The sequence below is a fragment of the Ptiloglossa arizonensis genome, chromosome 12 (genome assembly GCF_051014685.1).
Source record: "Ptiloglossa arizonensis isolate GNS036 chromosome 12, iyPtiAriz1_principal, whole genome shotgun sequence".
Classification (NCBI taxonomy): domain Eukaryota; kingdom Metazoa; phylum Arthropoda; class Insecta; order Hymenoptera; family Colletidae; genus Ptiloglossa; species Ptiloglossa arizonensis.
In genome coordinates, this window is record NC_135059.1 from 12,325,762 (window position 1) to 12,350,986 (window position 25,225).

The 25,225-nt window shown below is 35.1% G+C and overlaps 2 protein-coding genes across 3 annotated transcripts; both read left to right on the forward strand.

Annotated features, from left to right (window-relative positions):
- Window positions 1-376: 376 nt before the first annotated feature.
- On the forward strand, window positions 377-15,079 carry Hex70b (hexamerin 70b). The gene is made up of 14 exons (XM_076323794.1): window positions 377-598; window positions 1,954-2,287; window positions 2,974-3,392; window positions 3,839-4,155; window positions 4,274-4,629; window positions 4,785-5,181; window positions 7,595-7,710; window positions 9,263-9,534; window positions 10,436-10,769; window positions 12,129-12,381; window positions 12,929-13,097; window positions 13,558-13,874; window positions 13,954-14,306; window positions 14,634-15,079. Exons 1-14 carry the CDS (start codon window positions 377-379, stop codon window positions 15,041-15,043), a joined length of 4,269 nt encoding a protein of 1,422 aa, XP_076179909.1. The 3' UTR covers window positions 15,044-15,079.
- Window positions 15,080-20,069: 4,990 nt separating this feature from the next.
- Hex70a (hexamerin 70a) lies at window positions 20,070-24,846 on the forward strand. Of its 2 annotated transcripts, none has more exons than XM_076324772.1 (6): window positions 20,070-20,295; window positions 21,277-21,610; window positions 22,057-22,451; window positions 22,985-23,301; window positions 23,694-24,046; window positions 24,367-24,846. In XM_076324772.1, exons 1-6 carry the CDS (start codon window positions 20,080-20,082, stop codon window positions 24,765-24,767), a joined length of 2,016 nt encoding a protein of 671 aa, XP_076180887.1. In that variant the 5' UTR covers window positions 20,070-20,079; the 3' UTR covers window positions 24,768-24,846. The 2 variants fall into 2 exon arrangements, with proteins under 2 accessions (XP_076180887.1, XP_076180888.1); XM_076324773.1 differs by lacking the exon at window positions 20,070-20,295 and adding an exon at window positions 20,980-21,185.
- Window positions 24,847-25,225: the final 379 nt, after the last annotated feature.

Below are 25,225 nucleotides of genomic sequence, written 5' to 3' on the forward strand. Positions count from 1 at the left end.
AAAAGAATGACGAAAAATAGAAATATAGAGCAACGAATATATCCACAACACCCACCGAATCGGCAATCTCGTTCGATTCATTATTTTCGTTCGATTCTTGCAGTTCGAGGAGAATGTTAACGCGGGAGGTATTCTGTTTCCCTTTTCTTCTTATTTTCTCAAGAAATCGCAGCGTCTTTCGACAGATCCGTGTACCAACAAATCAAAGGCAAAAATATACACTCATCGATGACACATCGTATCTTCGAAACACGATATAGGTCAGAAGTTCAGAGCGATTACCTTTTTCCGAATAAGTATAAAAACGGGCGACGAACGAAATACCAGCTACACAACGGTGAATTTCGTTCAAAGGTGAGCCGGTTAAACAAAGGGTATGTTGAAACTAACGTTGTTACTGGTGTTTGGCGCAATATGCGCCACGGGGGGCATGAGGCTCACCGGCACCCGTACGGCCGACATGGACTTCCTGCATAAGCAGAAGAAGGTCTACGAGCTTTTACTCTACGTCAGACAGAATGATCTGATCGACGCCGAGTTCTACGACATCGGCAGGAACTACAACTTGGAAAGCAACATGGACATGTACACAAACAAGGTGATGAAACATTATTTCGGTACGACGTTCCGTTTGCACATTTCACGGACATCTCGAACAATTTCAATATATCGAGTTGCCCGGAAATGGATCGCGCGTTCATTACGACGAAATCGGAAAAATTGACAATTCGAAAATTCAATCGAAGAATTCTCGTAGCGGACAATACAACTGTCGGGAATCTAATTATTTAGAGGAGAGAGCATTAACATTTAATTTATTCATATTTATTAACATTTTAATTAATTAAGACAATAACGTGCAAAAGTTACCAAATTTGGTATCTCCATTGATAATATTTGTGAACAAAAGTATTACATTTAGAGCAGAGAAGCATGTATTTACATATATACGATATCTTATTGTTAATCGTAAGAAGAACCGAAGGTAACGTAAAGGTAACGCAAGAGAGATTTTGTCGAATATATTAACTTCCTTTACGCAACGTGTTTCCAAATATTGTCCACTGACGTTGATACTATACTGTACACGTTGAGTTATCAACAACATCTAAAGACAGGAAGCAACGAATTTGACTATTTCGAACGTAACATCTACAAAAACGTTTATTATGCACCATTTCTCGTGCATGATTTTCACTGACCTCGTGCTATAGATATTTATATTGGACTCGCGAGCCTCTATGACAAACTGAAAAATATAGGTTACCGTTAAAAAAAAAAACGGAAATGACGTTCATCTACGAAAAAATTGATACGTCGATACGGTGGCTTTTTTAGTATCAAATAATCGTTGGAAAAATTGTTCTGTTACTTCTATAGTTCAAAAAAAATTTAAGGCACTAATTTTTACCAAGACACCTTGTATATGTACGTATCAAAAATATGGAATAGAATTTTTTCATACGGTGCTTTGTTTTCGACAAAATTGATTTTTTGAGAAACGAAACCTCGTACGTAAAAATTAAATGCACGTACATACCACTATTATACTTTCTCTCTAGTTTATCATTCGAATAATTGTACAATATCGAGTGTACCTAAATACCAGATGCAACTCAATGAAAGACGATTCCTCTGTAAAAATGTTTACTTTCGAAAAACTTAACTTTTGTTTTTGGCTCTAACAGAACTTTGTATTTACGTTACGAAAGTAGCTCTTTTCGCTAGCTTCTTTTTGAAGTAATTGAAAAACTTAATAATTCAAAAAGTATTAGAAGAATTAGAACTTAATCATTTAAGAAAGTATAATAATTATACGAAAAACATTTTCGACGCGTAATCTTGAGAATGTAATTTTTCGCGCGATCTTTTCAAATCTTCCTTACAAAAATGATAATTTTCCGAAACATTTCAAGAAACAATTTGTCGACATCGGGCATATTTTTCTTTCAGGATGTCGTACAAAGGTTCCTGACGTTGTACAAGCAGGGACTGCTGCTCAGGCCCAATGCTATTTTCTCTCCATTCCACAAAGAACAATTCATGGAAATGCAATTATTGTTCGATCTACTCTATACCGCTAAAGACTTCCAAACCTTTTACAAAACCGCTTCCTTTGCTCGGCTACAAATGAATCATGGCCTCTTCACCACAGCCTTCACGGTTGCAGTATTCTACAGAGATGACTGCAAATACATGAGACTACCACCGATCTACGAAATCTACCCTAATCTCTTCTACAGTTCGGACGTGATCCAAGAGGCGCAGAACATTAAGATGTCTCGAGGTAAATAAGCATCGTACATCACGGATGTATTACCGTATATCGAAGGGTAAAAATTTAAAAGAAAAAGACAAGAACGAACAAACCTTTATTTAACATATCGTGTTTCAACGCCAAAGAATTCTAATTTTCATTTTAAGTTTTCGATTTCCAATTTTTTTCGTTCGCACGTTTGTTCGTGGTTTAGATAGTCGATAGACTTATCGCCTTCAAACTGTAATCCCATCTCTCTTCCTGTTACTCCTGTTAGAATTTATTTGCACATTAGGATTATCTCCTCCCTCCTCCTCCTGACTACTCGAATAATTTAATATAATATTTAGAGATTACTCGAATATTTAATATTTGAGTATTTTACAAGTATTCGAAAACTATAAATAAACTTCGAATATTTGAGTATTCGAATATTTTATAGATATTCGTCGAAACGTATCGATCGTGTGGAACAAATTTTTTTTTTAATCGACAAGCGTACACGTGTGAGACAAAACAAAAAAAATACTATTGTTTACTATTATTCTCTAAAAAGAGAAATATTGTATTCACAAAATAATTTACGCAAAATTGTATAAATTAGCTCGATGTTGAATCGGTACGAGATTATTGTCTTTTTCGTTTCGTTGTATCGATGTTACGTCAAAGTAAGAAGATTCGAAATAAGAATAGGACCGAATTTAAAATTCTCCCAGGTATCGCTGGCACCACAGGTATCGAAAACGTGCAAACCTACATGATCTGGGCAAACTACACTAGCGCGTATATGCCGAGAATGGACAGTGAATACAAACTGGACTATTTCATGGAGGACATTGAACAGAACTCTTTCTACTACTACTTCAGACAAGTGTTCCCGTCCTGGCTAAGCAGCCAACAAATCGGCATTCCTCAGGAGTTACGCGGAAACTTATACTATTTCGTTCATAAACAACTTATGGCTAGATACTACCTCGAACGTATATCGAACGACTTGGATGACGTACAAGACTTCGACTGGAACAGACCCATCTACCCTGCGTACTTCTCGACGCTGATGTACTCCAATGGTGCGTCGTTACCGCAGAGAAACAAAAACTCGATGATTCCGTATTACAAGAACAAATACCTTAAGGTACGTTTTTAATCATATTTTTCCACTACGATAGAAACCGGATAATTGTACGAAAACCGACCGAGAACCGAGATTCGTGCGATTATCGGGGTGCTTGAAATCCAGCAACACCACTTGTACCGTAGGTCGATGAAAGACGACAGAATTGCTAATTGACTGCAACTTAAGTGGACAATCGCCTACTATACATTATATCGCTCCACTATCTACGGTTAACCTTCCATTTGACGACACAATGCAACACACACACATTTCCCTATATGATATCGAGTACTTTACCCAAAGTTAATGCAATTTAAGTGGACGATCGCCTTGTTGTTCCCAGTGTGCTTAAATTACACGAACGAATATTATAGCGTGGCTTTGCTTCGCACAATTTTTTCCACGGAACGTATTTTCGCGATAATAACACTGTTCGTCCGCAATATAAATGTTACATTTTCCAGGACATCAATGTGATAGAGGCGCGTTTAATGGACATCATTGATTCCGGTTACTTGATGGACGAACAAGGGAAACAAGTTAACATCTACACTCCGCAAGGTCTGAACTTGCTCTCAAACATAATCGAGGGAAACATTGAATCCTTGAACAGAAGATTCTACGGCATGTACGATTCCCTCGCGCGCAACATCCTCGGTTTCAATCCTGAGAACAGAAACAAGAACAAAATGATCCCGAGCGCGCTTCAGTCTTATGCTACCAACATGAGAGACCCGGCTTTCTTCATGCTTTACAAGAGAATCATGTCTCTCTTCTTCAGGTACTGCTTGCTATTTCGTCGTTCGACGGCTTCGATTTAATCGTTCTATTGACTATAGATCCTCGTTGGGAAGATTCATCGATGTTCTACTCTCGTTAATTCGTGCGATATTTTGCAGGTACAAAGAAAACCAGACACCGTACACTCAGTCTGAATTGCAATTACCCGGAGTGAAGATCGAGTCCGTGAACATAGACAAACTGGTAACCTTCTTCGGCAATTGCGACACCTTGATCAACAGTGCTGTTTCGGTCGAGAACCTAAACCGTGGGGTATCCCTTCGTCTAAGGGCGCGTCGTCTTTGCCTCAACTATCAACCGTTCACCTACAGATTGAACGTAAACGCCGACAGAGAGATGAAGGCTGTCCTTAAGATTTTCCTTGGACCTTCCCTCAGCGACGTCCCTCAGGACTCCATGTATCTCGCTAAATACTACAAATACTTCGTAGAAATGGACAACTTACTCGTGACACGTAAGTCCTCTTATTTGCTCACTTATCTTTCGCGCTTGGAAAACTGTGTTCGAATATTCGAACTTCGTTTACTCGATCAACGCGTTATCGGACAATTAAATTCTTCGTCATCGTCTCGAGAAAATTGTACGTTCTAATCCCCTTTGTTCGTTCAGTTCGCCCTGGAAACAACAACATCGAACGTTCCAGCACGGACTCCTTGTTGACGTCGCCGGACATGATGCCCAGCGATGTGTTCTTGAAGAAACTGAACAACGCCATTAGCGGAAGCGAACCGTTCGTATACTCCGAGAGGACCTTAGGTTTCGCCGATCGTCTCACACTCCCTAAGGGTAAACCGGAAGGAATGCGATACAAAATGCTCTTCTTTTTGAGCCCGTTGAACGAGAGCAACTCCACCATGTACGAGCTCCCGATGTTCGGTAAATTGATGTTCGATGGTAGAACCCTCGGATTCCCAATGGACAGACCCATGGTAGCTTGGAACTTCACCATACCCAACATGCACATGAAGGATGTGGTCATTTATAACATGCCGGAGCAAGAAATGAAGTACTAAAGAAACGCGCGCTTACAGAGAAGACTGTTTCCTTTATCGAGATTCACATTACGACAAAAGATTCTTTGAATAAAGATTTCTGAAAGATTTGTGCATTTCTTTCCCCCCCCCCCCCCTCTTCCACAATATTTATTATAGGTTACAGCAAATTAGTACGATGGAATCTCAATTTGAGTTTAATGAAACACCATCGTATGAAAAATTCGCGATGCGTCACATCGACAAGTGAAACAATGGTTCAATTGCGAGTTGCAATTCTATTGGAAAACCTTGTTACTCTACTTATCTTATCGACACGGTAGAAATCTTTTACTTTGTTCTCTCCGATGATCAATGATCGTGTTTAGAATTTTGTATTACTTGGGAATGTTTTTGAAAGATTTTCTCCACGTGTAAGAAAAAGAAGGCCTGTGATATTTTTCCCCCATTTGCCTTCGCTAAGAAATTTCTACCGCTTAACACCGTTGCTGTAACAAGGTGCACGGAGTTAGTAAGTTATTACGTTGTAAACTTAAGTAACGGGGCAATGGAGTGACTAATAACGAGGGTGTGTAACTTGCGGCAGTCGCGGCAGTCAAGTTAGCCACTCCTGATTTAGAGCATAAGTGTCTATTATTTATCTCCACTACTGAGGGGAATTTCCCTTGATGCGCAACGGTACGAGCTCGAATATCGATGAAATACATCACGTCGATGAAAGTTTTTTTTATTTACTTCGTTTCTTTTTAATGAAACATTGAGTATTTTTTGAGATTTTCTAATTAAAATAAAGTCAAATGTGATAAAGTTTGACGAAGTCTAAATTTTAATATGTACTATAAACGATACTTAACGAATTATCGAATAAGTAAATATTAATAATCCGAACGATATCGTATTTGATTTAATTCTAATCGGATAACCCTCGCAAATATAGTGGTTCAAGTTTCGTTTAAAAAGAATTAAAAATAAAAAAATTTGATCGTAGTACTAGTATTGTCTCAACGATATGTTTGTTTTCTCCCCCCTCGTTTGTTTTCTTTCACAATCCTTTTCTACATTCGGTGCAAACAACAGAAAACTTTAAATATCGAAAATATTGAAGGAGACGTTAATGAAATTAGTTCAGCGAATGCCAAGAATATGCAAGGGTGTTGTTCAAACAAAGGGCGAACACATTGACGAAAATTGTTTAAATCGAAACTAAACATTAATTGCTAAAAATATAATCACTGAAATTAATATGTACTTAATTTTAAAATATACTGGAAATGTAAGACAAATGTAAAAAATGTGTACCAATTACTGTATTTTTCTCAATTTGTGATACATAGGTTAATAATAAACTCAAATATATTAAATTTCATACGAAAACTCTAACAGACTATTATAACAAAAAATGATTGTACTACTACAATTATAGAACTTTTTACCATTTAAAATAGAATCTTATTTTTTCAGATTTTATTTTTATCTAAAAATTTGCTTTCATACTTCTCTCTCGCTTTTTATGCAACATCACTTACCGAATCTTTTACGCTAATTAGAGTAGTTATCATAATAAATATATTATTAAAATATTACTGTTGTTGTAATATGTATTATCATTCACAGTATTATTACAAAGCCTAATTTAAGATGTACATGTACATTATATCATTTATGTCCAAACCTTTCGGTTGTTTACTGAAATATTATCCATTTAGCTAAGATTAGCCACAAAATATGCTTGAGAAGAATTTATACAAATATTAATATAAGAGTAGTCGTGTTCGATATCGTTTTAATTATGCGAATCTCAATAATCCGATTAAATGTAAATAATAAAATAAAGAATAATGAGGAAAAAAATGTCTCGTTTCGGGAAATCAATACTAACCGAGTTATACACGTAGATTAAGATCACAGATAACATCGAGGTTTACCTCGAGTCAGCAGCTCCAGGAATCGTAGGTCATATAATCGGGTAAATTTCTGGTCATATATCCAGACACTAATGTAGCTGCATAAGGGCGCAGTAATCGCGTCACGATCGATGCGAGAAGACGCATCGTTTCCCTTTTCCCTGTGACTTTTTAATTTGTAGGACCGCGATCAACTCCTAACGCGTTAATGATATCGGTCTATCGTGCTTGCCGCGAATAAACCGACTAATCAAAATGTTACCGTGTTTACACGAACTAACGATAAAGTAGCACTTTCTCCGACTGCATGATCCGGCACGGCTGATTTTGATGTCAAAGGTGAACGACAATCGGTGTAGCAGATTTCACTGGTCAAAGGATAATGAGATATTATTTAGCGGAAATTGAAAATTTATCGGAATCTTATATTTTTTAGAAATGTATTATATTATATTATATATATATATATATATATATATATATATATATATATATATATATTGTATATTCTATAATTCTATAGAAATCTAAATATATTAATTATTCGATTTATTTACGCCGCGGATAATACTTATCCGTTCCTTTATTCGTACTTTGAAGAGATTTATATCATATTTCATATTTGTCACATTTATAGATGCAATTTACCTATATATTTATCTCTATAGTTTATCAATGATTAAACATTACTTTCGAGTATTAGCATTGTAATGCAATAACTTTGTAGCGTTAAAATTGAAAACTGCTCTTTGATCGATTATTTTGTTGTTTCAATTTCGATACCGTTTTGTAGACAAATTAAAACAGTGCACCATTATTGAGCAACAGTTTATACAAATAAATTTCCATTTTATCGAAGGAGTTCGCGAAGAAGGATTGTTAAGAATTGATCGTGATCAAATCTATAGATCCAGGTACAATTATAATTTTCATCTCTTGAATTGTACTCGAGTAGTGTCCAATTAATATTCAAGACTAGAATATTTTGTGCAAAATGCTCGTACGAAAAAAGGTTAATTTATCTGAAAGTTCAAAGGGTCTTTCAAACTTTTGAACGGCAGTGTACACATATATTTTGAACACCTTCGTACGACGAGAAGATTAAGTCGAGTAAACAAGCGTTAATAAAGTAACTTGAATTTTTTGTCAAGAACTGTACGAACGAACGGAATTACCAATCTCACCATCTTGCCATAAACTCAATGCGTGTGATCGATTATTTTTATTTCTTTTGTCGTATCATAATTTCGCAATTAATTCTGGTCGACTTTGTGCCCGAAAAGTTTTGTCATATTTTATTGTGATAGAATTTATCAAAATGTCCGATAAACAGCAATATAACTTTAAAATAAATAATCAGTTTGTTATTGCTTTCGACAATCGTTACTGGCGCGCAAATAATGAAATCGCGTACATAGATGCGTTTACAGCTTACTTTTAGAACAACGAAATGTATAAGAAAAAATAAATCACAATGAAAGTGATAAAATATTTTTAACTAAAATGATACCCATCTAGTGATCGATATCGTCAAATGCAATCACAGTTGCAACAGTTCGTTTCTTAATCTTCTCCTATTCTTCGAATTCGATTAAGTTAGACCTTTCTTCTCCCTGTAATTTTGCTGAATCTTTGACGACTTATTTACAAATCCACAATCAACAAAGAATTCCTTTTCTAACATTCGTTTAATAAAATTAAAACCAGATCGCTAAGATCATTGTATCGATCTCGCGTCTAAATCTTCTCGATCGTCGTCTCTAAAATAATAATCACTATTCTAAAATTTTCATTGAAGAGAATTTCGTAGAAATACGTATAACGCTTGGATTTTCGCGATTACTTTTAATTACGCAATATTTGCAATACACGGTTCGGTAAATAACGTTTATTCATCGATGCGAGAATTTCGCGAGCATTTAATTCCATTAGAGGCTTGCTTCGAATAATTTTTTTTTTCATTGAACGAGTTTAAAGTTCGATCGATCGAAATCGGTACGTGTAATTTGGAATTTCGGACAAGTGGCGTTGTCCGAAAATACCGTAGACGTATTAAGAGTTATGTATCAATGGTTGCGAGACGAAACGAAAACGAAGATAAAGCGATGAACCACCCCCGCGACCGTAGTCTGAATCTACCCTGATACGTTTATCGAGCCGTGATATCACGTGTCGATACGCCGAGGACGAGTATATAAACCCGTTCACGGCCCTGGTTCATCCAACTTCGGTTCAACGATGATCGCGAAAATGAAACTCGTTCTGTGCCTTATGGCTAGTTTTTGCCTGCTGGCGCAGGCTGTAGCCGTGCCAAGCCAATCCGCCGACAGGACTTTCCTCGAAAGACAGAAGAGCATCTACGAGCTCTTCTGGCATGTGGACCAACCAACTGTCTTCATCTCGGAATTGATCGACGAGACTCAAGGCTTCAACATAGAAAATGTAGATAACTACTTGGACAAGGTGCGTTTAACTCAATCATTTCTCACATTATTTCAACGCGAAGACGAACAACTCGATATCGTCTAATAAAAACGATAACGTTTCTCTGTAACGATTCACTTGAGAAATCTTTGCGGAATACCGAGTGCTGAAAATTTGATCTTTTCCGGAGGAAAAAGAAACTTAATAATAATCCAAATGCGTTGGAAAATTTTACATTTCTTCTGTTAATAATACATACGGATTCGTGAATAAAAAGTTTGTATATGTAACCACGCGTTGGTTAAAAGAATATGCCATTTAATTAAATCTGCAAGCGCTGTAAGTGTCGAACTTATTAATTCAAAAATTATTTGAAATATCAGAATACAGAAAATATTTTTTTTTTTAGTATGTTATTTTTATATTCTATTAGAATATATTGCACAGCGTACGCAGTAGTCGAGAAACAACAATAGTAACGCTTAAATTGGCACTTATATTGTTTTCTACAGAAACGACATCGAACATAGGGACCAGTGATACTAACTTTTAGAATTACTATTTATAAAATGAAATTGCACTGATATTGCACAGTACAATATTTGTACTGGTACATGGAACATTTTGCACGTAGAAAAAGAACAAAATTTTTCAATTTTCAACATTTTCTACAAAGACTCTTTGATTCGCATTCGTAAATGCAGAACTTGACTCGGGAGATTTTGAAGTATGCGTTCATTTCGAGCCACGAACAGGCATTCTCGAACAATATAACTTCGCCATTTTAAACGTTGAATCAAATTAAAAATTTCAACACGGCCGAACATCCGCGAATTAATATCAAAAGGATCAATACACCGCGCGTACTAATTATAGAAATCGAGTAAAAAGATTACCAACAAGTCGGTTAATAAGTTAAATAAGAGATTGTTAATTCCAGGAAGCAATTAACGAGTTCTTGGACCTTCTGAAACATGGAATGCTACCGCGTGGACAAGTTTTCACGCTCGCGAATCCTGAACTGAGCCATCAAGCTGTGATACTCTTCCGCGTCCTGTACAGCGCGAAGACCTTCGAAACATTCTACAAAACCGCTGTCTGGGCCAGATTCAACATAAATGAAATGATGTTCACCTACTCTTTGAGTGTCGCCGTTATACACCGTCCAGACACCAAATACATCAAACTGCCGCCATTGTACGAGGTGTTACCCAACTTGTTCTTCAACGACGATGTTATGCAAAAGGCCTACAACATTGCCATGGGTGACTTAGGTTAGTGACAGAATCAAATTTTTCTTCTCAAACGGTAATAACGAGTAAAACACTAACCAGAAGAAGACCAGGAATGGAAACGTGCCCCTTTTTAATTGATTGCCTAGGTTTTGATAAGTTATTCGGGAAACACATTCCTTTTTCGGGTTGTAGGTATAACTTGGAAAGTTTATACACCGAAAGAACAACGATATCGAATTTTAGATCTCAATGAAGGTATGAAAAATCTCTTCTGACGTTTCTTTCCTAAAACGAATATTCGTACCTGCAAACGCATTTCTTCTTTATCGCATCTTCTTGATCGCAACGCCATCTTGCTACTTCTGCGAAGTAGGTATCTAGTGATATCCAAAGAAGGTATTGCATTTTCAATTAAAGTAAAAGAAAGAAAGAATGAAACTTCTACCACTCTATTTTCAACGGTTATCCAATTCAAATGAAACCAAACACGTTTCACATCAGTTAGATTACATTTACTTATTTAATAATTCGTTAAGTATCGTTTGTATTAGATAGTTAAATTGTAACTTCATCGAATTCTATCGTGTTCGGTTTCTTCAATCGGAAAAAGAATCACAAATACGTTGGTCAATGTTTCGTTAAAAAAAAGAGAGAAACAAATGAAAAAAGTTTCGTCAATTTATTAATGTTACATATTTCACCGAGATTCGTTACGTGTCAAGAGTGAATCCCCCTCAGAGTTGAAGATAAACAGGTCATTATGTCGTAAATCGTTTCTCGTGGTTATACAACTTTTATCTTATTTGCAAGTATTCGTTTTCGACAAAAATGGCGCGGAAGCTTTCTCATTCCCTTTATCGAAATCTGTAGATAAATCATATCGATATTAATGTTTCGTCGATAGGAATGTTTAAAAATGTTGACTCTTAACCCTCTTTTCTCTTAAACAGAGACCATGTACATCAGAATGGAGAATGTTTCTTAAATCCACTAGTAATTAATCCTACAATTTTTCGCGCGAGTCGTTCGAAAAACGAGTTTTCACATTTTCTTCTCCTATTTCGCGCAAACTCGAATCATTGATTCGATAATATTTTATTAATTAAATTCGAGGAGACTTTCGGTTACTCGAATCCGGGGTAAAAATTCACCACTCGAAATCGGGAATTACTACGGCAAGATGTTAACGAGAAAACCGATTATATTATATTAATACACAATTAATAATCAAACAATTAACACAATTATCTCTGGAAACACCAGGCAAAACGTACAATAATTTCGATAAACGTTTCCAATAATTTAACGATACTCAACGCGACACAACGACCAAACGATACTTGCGTTAATTCGCATAAAATTAATAAGCCTGTTTCTATGAATATTTTTTCAATGTAGCAGTTACTATGCCAAAGACCGTTGACGGTGTTAACCACTACGTACTTCCGTCAAACTACAGTGGCTGGTATGTACTCAGAAGAAATCTACCCGAACAGAAATTAACTTATTTCACGGAAGATGTTGGCCTGAACAACTTTTACTTCTTCATAAACCACGCTTTCCCGCGCTTCATGCAAAGCAATTCGTTCAACTTACTGGGCCAAATTCGTGGTGAATACTACTTCTTCATACACAAACAACTAATGGCCAGGTACGTTACAAACCTTCGTCTACGTTCGTAATTTATCGCACGTTCGGGTAAAAAAAGAAAAGAAAAGAACAAAAAATACTCGCTCAAAATACTAAACGACGCGTACGTTGCATAAATATTTTCAAGGCACTTTCGATATACAGAGCGCAATTTGTCGTGCAACAAAAAAGTGGATTTAGTTTCGCGCAAAAATAATACAAAATTATGAAACCGAACAGTACTTTCGTATCTGGAGAAATCAGTTCGAAATATTCGTTCCACGTACACATGGAATTAACAATTTGCCAGTTCATACGTTACTTATTATTTCTACTGGAATCAGTGTTTGCGAAAATGAATACAGTAATGAAGTATCGTTTTGTATCGGTTCTTAATTACCGTCGTTGTCGTCGTTTAGTGTGCCATCGTGCGAGTCATCTTTCCAGTGACTTACTATACACACTCTTTATCGAACGAAGAGTATTATAATGTAAAAGCAATCGATCAACTCCGAGTCAGTTTCATAATAATTACACGAGAATTTGTATACAATTAAAATTCATTTCAGGTACTACTTGGAAAGACTTTCGAACGACCTTGGCGAAATTGACTATGTAAGCTTGCACAAGCCAATCAGGAGCGGATACTATCCCATGATGCACTATCGCAACGGACTTCCAATTCCTCAAAGAGAAAATGACGCCGTGATACCGCTTGAGATGTTCAAAGAAGTCCAGGTGAGGGATTTAAATTAATTTTAGAGATAATTTACAAGTAAGCACCCTCGATCGAAACAGAGCAAAGAGGAAAGAAGTACGACCTGTAAATATGAAAGCCGCGCGGGAAGTGATTTATTTCTATTATTTTTCAATACACTGAAAAATATTTTTCACGAAAGTTATACGATTCTGTTATAATGGAGGAACGTATTAAAGTAACGATCAATTTCGTGATTACTTTCATTTTCTGAAACGTAACGTTACACCGATTTAACGTATTTATAACTGGTATTTAAACGATTCGAAGTACGACATCAAAGGTCGTTGCAGAGGGTGGTAAAGTGATGTAAAAATGACTGTACTGTACAACGAGAGCATGTATAGTAGATGTATAGATCGATAAAATATGAAAATTTTTTTACACACGTTAGGAACGTGTATTTGTTCGATGAATGATCGATTTCTCTTTCTGTTACAGATGCTCAAGGACCTTCATACCAGAATCTCGACCGCGATCGATCTTGGTTTTGTCGTAGACTCGAAGGGCAACCAAATTCCTCTCGACAAAGAGAACGGAGTGAACATTCTTGGTAACCTCATTGAAGGTAACGCGGACACCATCAATGCAAAATTCTACGGAAAGATGGATCTCCTTTCCAGGAAGATCTTTGGATTCGGTTTGAACAGCGACATGAAACACCAGGTTGTACCCAGCGTTCTCCAAACTTTCTCCGCCAGCTTGAGGGACCCCGTATTCTTCAACATATACAAGAACATTCTCTCTTACTACCTCAGGTTCGTGTCGTTTCACCCGGTCGATTTTGTTTTCCGCTCGATCGAGTGAATCAACGCAAATTCGAACAATCGTTTTCAGATTCAAAGAGACCGTCCCGAGATACACGAGAGAACAATTGCTCTTCCCCGGTGTGAGGATTGAATCGGTCCACGTGGACAAACTGATCACGTACTTCGACTCGTTCGACTCGATGCTGAACAACGGACTCTCGATCCGCAACTACGTTGAAGCTAAGAATAACCTTATCCAGGTCCGCCAGAGTCGTCTGAACCACAAACCGTTCACCTATCACATCGTTGTGAACAGTGACAAGGCGGTCACCGCGATGGTGCGTATCTTCCTGGGACCGAAATACGATGTTAACGGACACGAGATCGATCTTAACACCAACTACATGAACTTCTTGGAATTGGACCAATTCCCTGTTGAACGTACGTATACAATCGTTTAACGAAGCATCAACGTTAGAACTACCAACGGTGAACGTATTACTATTTGTATCAAAGCGTATATACGTATCCACGGGGTTAAATGGGAAAAATTAATTTACACGTACCATTAGTTGTCTATTGTGATAATTGTCCACGAGAATTACAAGCAAAAACACCATTGACAATTGAGTAATTTTAAAAAGAAGTTTGGAACAAGTCGAATCGACCACTTTGGTAGTTCTAGCGTTAAATCGTTGCGAGTAACTCGTGAGAAGAGATCACGGGGTTTCCGATAAGCGTGATATAAATTAATTTTCGTTATTCCAGTGACGGTTGGTACCAACAACATCGAAAGAAGTAACCACGAATCCGTTTACCTCGCACCGGACGAAACTCCAAGCAACACGTTCTACAACAAGATCCTCTCCAGCATCAAGAACTCCGAAAGCCACAAATACAACCTGCAAACTGGCGGTTTCCCTGACAGACTTTCTTTACCCAAAGGTAAACGGGAGGGTATGACGTACAAACTTTTCGTAGTGGTTTCACCACTCGACCAGTCGAAGTACATGAAAATCGAATTGCCGATCTGGGGTCCGCAAGTCACCGATGGTTACGCCATGGGATTCCCATTGGACAGACCCGTTGACTCGGTACACTTCTTCGTACCTAACATGCGTATGACAGACGTTGTTGTCTATCACAAGAAGATGGAAGAGTTGAACATCAACATTTAAACTAAAGGGAGATGGCATTTTTAAATTATTACTAAGAGTAATTTCCTCGAGAGAGAGGCGCGAGAAAAGAAAAGAGATGTATAAAGAGACAGAATAAAATGAAATAAAAATAATGTTGAAGTTTTCCATGAATTTCTCTCAACACTTGAAACAATTTGGTAATTATTTATACCACGTGTACAACGACAATTCGTATCGAAATTTCCGTTCTAATCGACCGGGTGCATTAAAGGACCGTTGCTCACTTTAATGAATTGTTTACGATTAGATTGACTAGTTAACACGTTGAGCACCATGTCGGTCATTGGTGATTGCGATATACAATTAACACTTGAACGACATAAACTGTTGGGCGATTATGAGAGCGGCGAGTCCATTAGGACTCCAACGTAAGCTCGTGTAATATTGTATGTTCTTGCTTATTCCTACAAATTATTACACTCGTAACGTGATTTTTTTTTTTCAACGTTTCAATCCGCTGAAGATTCTCTACGAGAAATAGCTATTAAATACATTCTACATATAATAAACATGGATAGTTAATCTATAAACATAGATGTAGTTCTTACATCTAATAAAGATAGATAGAAGTTATTCGGATAAATTAAAACATAATACTTTGCACGTATGGTAGAAAGTCAGGGTGCTCAAGCCGAGAAGCAATTGTAAAATACATGGTAGCTATGAGACGTGAATTACCGATGTTACCATACAGTTACGAATGATCTTAAAGTAGATTTGCAAACAATTTTTTAAATTATTCTTTTATTTATTTAATATTTTTCTTTCAACATGAATTTTATCGTAGAATCCACACCATAGTAAACTTCTTTAAATACTATATACACTGGCGTTCAAAAGTTTGGAATCGTTACGTGAATTAAAAGAAACAGGATCTTTTTAAGAAAAAATGAATACAATTAAACTGACTAAAGTGGTTTTTGTTTAGAAAACTAATAAGTAGCGTATTTTACATTTTGTACTATTTTTATTTACAAAGATTCTCTTCGTCATTTTAAAACATCAAAGAGCTCCCGATCTCGCTTCAACGTTCACAAAAATGAAAACAATATATGACCAATTCTCAATTTATATATTTTTACGGTTCCAATAACAACCAATTAAAATCTAATATCATAGCATTGAACGCTCGTTACAAAAAAATTGTGAGATGCTATATAAGGTGAAAATGAAATATCCTTCGGACAGTCGAAAAGTTCAAATGCTAAAATCTTTAAGAATATAATTTTCCTTATCAACGTGCAGCGCATAAACAATAGACGAATACAACATTTCTCAGAACGTATGATTTTCGTAAAAATCTGTCAAATTTTTTTACAGCAAATGAAACATTTTGATTGGAAGAATCAACAAAAGTCAAAATAGTCGAGCAAATGTTAATATAGTAAATCTTATGAAAATTTAAAATCAATTTTGAATTATGTATGTTTCATCTTGTTGAAATTCTATAGATATACAAACGTGAAACGAGGAATCATTAAGACAATTTCCACGCATATTAAACTCTCATTAAAATACAATCGCTAGTAATAAGCAATAACTCGTGCGATAAAATAGCAGCTGTTCAGACAATGTGGCTTCCTTTCCGGCATAAATCATCAAATTATCGGCCAGACGAAAGTATCTTCGTTATTAACGAAGCCTAGACTAATAAGGGAGAGGAAAGCTATCATCTCCAGTCAGAACCAAATGTTTTACGTGATAAAAGGTATCACCGAGTGCCCGATAAAGTGTTTTTCTATATTTATGTCTCTCGTAATATAAATGTAAATAAATTCTAATTAAAGTACCATATCCAATCGTGTGTACAAACTATCGATTTCAATCGTGTGTGAAATGTTTCTATAAACACAAATATTTCAATTGTTGCACCGGTGCGCACGTATAGTAATATCAACAAAACCGATGTTACTGTATTGAATGTTGAGACGACTGATATTAAAAATATTTCGATTAGAAATCTTTTCACGAGATTGGATGTGAACCATTGGAATAAAGTAATTTTTTGTACCATCGTTTCATTTTTAACATCGAAATATAAATTATTACCTGTAAACCAGAAGTTCTATTATTCGAAAATGAAGCTTTACTTTATTTTCGTTTGAAATTCGCCAGAAAAAAATTAATTGAAATCGACGATTATTTGTATGCTGTAACCACGATTCGCGAGACGTTTCCTTTTCTTAAATAACATCCAATTTCAAGCGATTATTTTCAAACGCGCGTATGTATTTAACAATCGTATCGTACGTACAAATACAGGAATAACATTACTCAAATACGCCGATTCGCTTCTGAACATATATTCTTTTTAAAGAGATTCTTCTGTCTTTTTTCTTCTTCCACTATCCCTAGCTGCAATTTCTCCTTTACGATTAACCTTAGAGTGTTCTACCGTTCGATTATACGCTCAAGATATTTGGAAAAAAATATCTCGAATGTATGAAACTCGTATTCTTAGCTTTATAACACAATGAGACGAAATGCAGGTGCATCCAGTTGAATCTACTACAATAGCTTTAATCAGAGAAAACAATATATACCCGCTGGATTGTGAAACGTCCAAGGAACGTAATAAAATTAAATACGATTTCCAAATTCTTACTCGAAGAACTTTCCTGTTAAAATTGGTAAAGAATTTCTTACTATCTACCATAAGCCAGAAATAATTAACACATTGGATTTTAATTTCGATAAAGTATTACAATCTTTAACGAACTATTACATATCTATTTTTATCTATTACGATATACTGTGAAGACTCTACGGGTCAAAAGAGACCCGACGAACTGCTACGATTGAATCATTTTGTCTGTACTGTCTGTACAGAATGAACATTTGCGACAATACCAAGGAATTATGCGAAATAAAAATTCATAAAAAATACCGGAGCACTTTCATTCCGTCGTTAAAAAAATACAGCCTTGACGATACGCTCGAATTTCTTGTTTATTTGATTGTCCTTACCTAACCTCGATGTCAAAGTGTCAAACGGATTTCGTATTCGGACAGATAACAGACCTATTTAAGTACACGATTTTTGATCGCTGCGTTTAAACGAGCAAAAACATGGATAAAGAAAATCATTATCTGAAAACATGATATGCACAATACAGCAGCTGTACCCCTGTACTCCCCAAAGATTTTATTATTATTATTGCTGTAATTAACCAATTACAGTAAGAAACATTATTGCGATTATCTGAATGGATATTTTTTTTCTTCTTCATCGAGCTTTCCGTCTTAATTAACGTTGAATCGTCGACAACACAGAAGAGCAACAATACGAAATACTGGCGGTGTCAGTGTGCGATGCATGGAAGGAAAGTAGTTGATTGAAATCGAAGTAAACGATTTTCGAACGATAATTAAGTTGTTAATGTTTGAAACGGAATATTTAAGTAACGCACACGGTAGAATCATGTATTACTATAACAGAGCTTACGGTCCAGTTTAACGACAAATTCGTATTAAATATATAATATTTAATTTATTTGTTCGTATGCCTGATCTTAAGATACGTAAATGAAGGAACGTACCTTCAAAACCAAATTTTCCATTAGGCTCCTTCAAAATTATATAGTACAACGGTTAAAGAAGAGGTCCACTTGTTGAAATAGTAGGCATTATGATATAATTACAATCTGCAGATGCAGATTGAATTTTTATTTCCATTGTTTTTACTCCACGTGTTGCCAATGTTCGTCCCGAGTGTACCTTAAGGTTGAAACCACTTTCGTCGATATAAATTTCTTCGACTCCGGTAAGAGGGATGTTGGACTTTATGATTGAAACAAATGATATAGAAACAAGCGATATCTTGTAAGTTAGAAATATTTTTGAACGTAGAACGTGTCTCGAATGTTGTTATTTTGCGAAATACAATTTTCTGTACTTTCTTGAATTTTCAAATCCATCAATTATTGCCTTTAAATACAGGCAAATTAATCAGTTTCTTTGGATCTAAGCCTCAAAATTGTAAGTTCACATAATATTCGCTAATTTTTTTCCATTTTTTATCCGTCAAGTATAAAATCGTCTTCAATTACAGGTACGGAATCCATATTTCAAAAATTTTGTATAATATCTCACCCATTTTGTATAATATATCGAAGCCAATCTCAAACGTGTTCATAGGTGTTAGTGTTGGTGTTATACTTGCGATTTGAAACGTGGCTAACATGTTTATTACGTTAACGATATTAACTGGATGCGTTTTAATAAAAAATTTCACAAATTTCCTCGAGCTTCTGCAATTGAATGACGGTGTTGTTGCGATTCAAAATCCAACAACAAGTAAACTACATTCTTGCAAATATTTATATTAGGAAGTCTACGATGAAAGCTATTCAAAGACCATTATTATTAGTCGTATATATCTCTCGTTTGTAAGATGATATCTCTATAATCGTTAACAAGGTGCGTAAACAAACCAATAAAAACTTCTTGACCCCATAATCAAGGTCATAACTGATATCCCATGTTGAAAAACATCTATTTTATATTGAGAAATAAAAATTAAATGAAAAATCGAACAAAATCGTAGCCTTATGGGTAAAACGGTAATCAATTGTTTATGACGAAAATCGATAACAAAAAAATTCTTTTGATTTGGATTTCGTTAAATCGTTCGACGCGTAAACTTTTTTGTATACAATTGAAAAAAATGAATTATTTACGGTAACTTCGATTCGTGACAAAATTGGCCAACAAAAATCGATCTATCGGGGTAAAAAAAAAAAGAAACGATCTTTTAAAAAATCGATTCAAGATCGACATCCCTGATACGATATATACGTATACGAATCGTGTGAAATCAAAGGTTCACGGTGTACAAATACTTTTTGCGACTTGGTGTAGAATTTTGAATCTTAGAATGCCGTACAAACGCATGAAGGCAAGCTGTTCGTTCCCGAATAATAAATATCCAGAGAGGGGATCTGACGGAGTATATAAAAGTGACAGACGTCGCGAGCATTCGCGCTTTAGGACTGTAGTTTTTAACTCGAAACAATATGTTACGGATGTGGCTATTAGGGTTGTTGGCCGTGTCTTTCGCCCAAGCGGCGTATTACGATTCGAACACGGCCGACACAGATTTTTTGCTCAAACAGAAGAAGATTTACAATTTGCTTTACCACGTCAACCAACCCTTGGTGGTGAACCGTCAACTGTACGAGGAAGGTCAAGCATGGAGTATCGCAGACAACGCTAATTTGTACGCCAAAGAGGTCAGTGAGAATTGTTTCGCGTGTACGTGTGTTCTTTTTACGATTAACGATCAAAGATTAATGTAGAAAAACCGAACTGTAATGGTACCTCTCGAACCCTAGCTTGACACGGATCTCGTCGATCGAGAAAAACATTTCACCGAACCTCCCTTAGAGTAGAATTTAATTATCACTTTGTTTAATACATACATTTGATATTTTTTCTATAAAAGAATCGTGTTTACGTTTTAACAATTCGATCTTGAATCGTACGTTCTAGCATGAATACGTTCACGAGACATTATCGCATGTTGCACCGTATGTTGAAAGCGATGCACGTTTGTAGAATGTGGGCTCTAATATACGACAATGTATTTGTACGTGACGTCGTGACGTCGTAACTCGTGACTCGTGACTCGTGATGTTATGACTTGTGACGTCGTGATTCGTGGCGTCATAACTCGTGACATCATGACTCGTGACGTCATGACAAGTGACGTTCGTCGCAACGTACGTTGTTTCAACGCTCATGAACGCCGTATTATTATTTGTATGAAACCAGATGCGTCACTTCGAAGTTAAATGGGGAAAGGGCAAATTAATTTACGAGTACCATTAGTTATCTATTTCGATAATTGTCCATGAATATTACAGGCAAAGACATCGTTAATAATTGAATAATTTAAAAAGAAATATTTGAAACGAGTCAAATTGACCCCTTTGATAGTTCAATACTAGATATTTTTAGTGTTAAGGCTACATGTCCACTTGAGAATAAAATTGTCGCGAGTTACTCTTGTTTTACACTCAAGTAGACACGTAACTAAAGGTTACATGTACATGCATAATTTGTTGCAAGTTATTAATTCGTAAATTGATCAAAATTGACCAAAAGTCTATCACTGGTAAATGTACGTGAATTTAAAACTAATTGCACAGTTTTAAAATAATACACGTAATAACACTTATATCTAAATCATAATTTTACTGGAAAATTTTTAGAGTGCGAAGAACTTCGTTTCCATGTACGAAAATGGAATGCTTCAACGGGGAGGAATATTTTCGGTTTATTATCCGAAATTGCTCAAAGAAATGGTAGCTCTGTTTAATCTTTTCTATAATGCGAATGACTTCGACACTTTCTACAAAACAGCTCTCTGGGCAAGAATTTATATAAATGAGGACCAATTTGTTTTTGCTCTTTACAATGCAGTAATCAGAAGGCCTGACACCAAATATATTCAACTTCCATCCCCGTACGAATTGTGTCCATATAATTTCTTCAATTCAGAAGTGCTCGAAAAGGCCCATCACCCAAAGATTTTTAATCAATACGGTAATTATCTCATTTACTTATTCGCTACACCGTTGACTGTTTTTGGATGCTTAACCTTTTCGTGTTACGAACGACTATAAGGATTCGATCGATCGGTGAAACATGTACAAACAGAACTTTAGAACTTATGGGCATATCAGCGTATGTGTTCCATAAATGCGACTACTTTCATAACGAAAAAATGAATATAACGCACTAACACGCCATACAGAGTGATCCATGTATAGTGATTGCATAAAACATTATCTGAAATAATTATTTTATTGAGTAATGAATTTCAAACGCAAAATAATATAAGACGTGTTATCATTTGATCGAGCACTCTGTATACAACTAATCTACAATATACGGGTACCTACTTACTCGATAACAAATTGCAATACTGAGACAAACTTATCAAGATTGACCTAACAAAATCATTAATGCCAATAAACATTTACTTTCAGCGTCTAATACAACATACATAATCAATGCGAATTATTCCAACTGGTACATCAATCGTGCATACGACACGGAGAGCAAGTTGAACTACTTCACAGAGGATATCGGTCTAAACGCTTATTACTTCTGGCTCAGACAAGATTCTCCATTCTGGATAAAATCCAGTGAATATGGTTTGCTGGATTATCGCGGAGAAGAATACCTTTACGGACATAAACAATTGCTCAATAGATACAACGTTGAAAGACTGTCGAACGATTTGCCTATGCTCGAGGACTTTGCCTGGAACAAGCCTTTCGCCCCTGGTTACTATCCTACTCTAACGTTCAGTAATGGATTACCATTACCCCAGAGGCCATACTGGAGCTCCTTCCCATTCTACAAATACAAATACATCAAGGTGAATGCAATATATTTTACAATAAAAAAATAGATAGTTTCGTCGATCAATTGGCCATTGTGTGCAATGAACGCAATGTACAGATCATTCACTGCATAAGGACGATTAATCAACAGATCAGCACTCTGATCAATTAATCGAAAATTAAAATTTTATTTTAATATTTGAATTTTGGGATTTAAGTAGTTTCTCGAAGCTCAAAACTTTTAAAAACTATTTACAATCCACCATGCCGTAGAAATTATTTAACAGATTTATCTATAGCGTATATAGAAAATGATATTATGTATGGTTTGTAAATTGATGAATTAATTAAGAACTTTACAACAACGAAAGCTCGAACGATGGAAATTATGATCCGTTTTTGTCATTAAACTATAAGTCATCTTAAACTATGTATACTTTGTTAGATGAAACGAAACAATCTGGTAAACAAAACCATGTGACTCTACTTACACGCTTTTTGAAGGGTCTAACATTTATATTAACTTTTATTAGAATTTAAGGCATTAATATGACATCATACATTATAGGACATTACCGACAAGGAATCGAGAATAACTGCTGCAATCGATTCTGGTTTTGTACTGAATAGTGATGGTACAATGTCCAATATTTATACTCCAGAAGGTCTGAATATTCTTGGGAACATAATCGAGGGTAACGCCGATTCCTGTAATGAAGATTATTATGGCAGTATTGACGCCCTTGGTAGAAAGATTTTTGGTTTCAATCTAGAACCTATGAACAGTTATCAAATCTTTCCTAGTGCTTTAGAAATATTGACCACTTCTATGAGAGACCCTGCCTTCTATCGACTTTATAGTAGGATAATCGATTACTATCACAGGTAATTAATTCTTTATGATAATTGATTTCAATGGATATTGTAACAAGAATAAAGTAGTTTTTAATTTTTCTATATTTCGCATCTAATTAAAAATATTTTTCATATTAATCAGCAACAAGAAACATATTTATAATATGTTATTTTTAATTTTTAATATTCTTGGCTGATTTATTTAATAATCTAACAACAAATTTGAAAACCGTAATAAATACTTAAATAACAAATTCAGGATTGTTAAATAAATAAAATCCACTTGTTTTTATCTGATATAAACTTGCTTTAGGCGAATAGAACTAAAAATATTTATTTTAGTCATATTTTACTTTTTGTATATGCTTTTGTTCTCTTAATTTGGAACAACTGAAGAATTTAATGTTACTCAATGCTTATAGATACAAGATGCATCAAGGGCCATATGCTGTGGATGAAATTATATATCCCAATTTGAAAATTAAATCCTTTGCTGTTGATAAATTAACTACATATTTCAATGAATTTGACACAACAATTAGCAATGGTTTATTAGTTGAAGATGATACAGAAGCTGAAACAAGTTTAATAAAAGTTAGACAATATCGTTTAAATCATAAACCATTCAACTTCCATATTACAATTAATGCAGACAAACCAATGGAGGCAGCCATCAGAATTTTCCTTGGCCCAACATATAACTTCAATCGCAAATTAATAGAGCTACAAGAAGACCTGAAATATTTCTATGAAATTGATAACTGGATTGTTGATCGTAAGTTTTCATTTCCTATTCACATCATCTATGTACTGATAGAGAAAAATAATCTCAAATTAATTTTTCTTTTTCAATAAATATCTTTTCATTATCCACCAATTTTTATATATATTAAAGTCTGAAATAAATTTGTAATAAAATATTCTCTATTGCATAGAATCTTGAAAAGATTCAAGTAGTTGAATACTATATATTCTATAATAATAGAAAGTTTCAGTTACAGTGAAAAAAATGTTTTTGGATATGATTTCTAATATGTACCTATCATTAATATTTGAATATATGTATATCTAATGTAACTTGTATATTTTTAATAGTGAATGCAGGAGCAAATAAGATCACACGTAACAGCAAGGACTGCTTCTTCCTGAGCCCTGATCAAGAACCAAGTGAATTATTCTATGAAAAAATTCAAAGGTCTCTTAATTACAGTGAACCACTTTCTTACAATGAAAGACTCTCAGGATTTCCAGAAAGGCTACTGTTGCCAAAAGGCAAAAAAGAAGGAATGCCATTCCAAATATTTTTGTATGTCAGCCCAGTCACAGAAAAGAAAATCTTTTCTTCCAGAATATGGGGTGATTATAAATATGATGTTAAGGCATATGGTTTTCCTCTAGATAGACCTGCTTCTGACATGATGTTTAAAGGACCTAACATGATGTTCAAAAATGTTCTTATTTATCACAAGGATAATTTAGATATGGTCACTTATTGATTATGTCTCTTTCATTTGTATATTTTACATTTACATTTATAATAACATACTTTTTATAATAAATATTACTTTGTCTCTATTCTAAACCATTTTTCTTTATTTTTCCTTATTCTATTTCTTAGCGTAAATGCTGAACCTGTTCAACATAGAAAACACATTTTAACATATTGACAGTGAATCTATCCTGACTTAAATATTTAAAAATTCTATAAAGGTGGTTTTCATACTTTGTTAGAACCATAATGGTGTGAGGATGTCGTTGATATAACAATGGTAGAAGTTTTGACCTTAGAATACTATATTGACATTATGTTAAATTGGAAAAGGTCAAATGGAACTAATATATTTAGAAACTAAGATATTTGTAATCTGAATACGAAATCATAAAGGTAGTAAGAACATTCAATCATTTATCGCAATTACAGACCTGATATATTTTTGAGTTTCGATTCATCGTA

Coding starts and splice junctions, on each gene's coding strand:
- Hex70b (XM_076323794.1), top strand. CDS start 377: ATGTTGAAACTAACGTTGTTACTGGTGTTTGGCGCAATATGCGCCACG. Junction 2,288..2,973: donor GAACATTAAGATGTCTCGAG/GTAAATAAGCAT, acceptor AAATTCTCCCAG/GTATCGCTGGCACCACAGGT. Junction 10,770..12,128: donor CATTGCCATGGGTGACTTAG/GTTAGTGACAGA, acceptor TTTTCAATGTAG/CAGTTACTATGCCAAAGACC.
- Hex70a (XM_076324772.1), top strand. CDS start 20,080: ATGTTACGGATGTGGCTATTAGGGTTGTTGGCCGTGTCTTTCGCCCAA. Junction 20,296..21,276: donor CTAATTTGTACGCCAAAGAG/GTCAGTGAGAAT, acceptor GAAAATTTTTAG/AGTGCGAAGAACTTCGTTTC. Junction 23,302..23,693: donor ATAATCGATTACTATCACAG/GTAATTAATTCT, acceptor CAATGCTTATAG/ATACAAGATGCATCAAGGGC.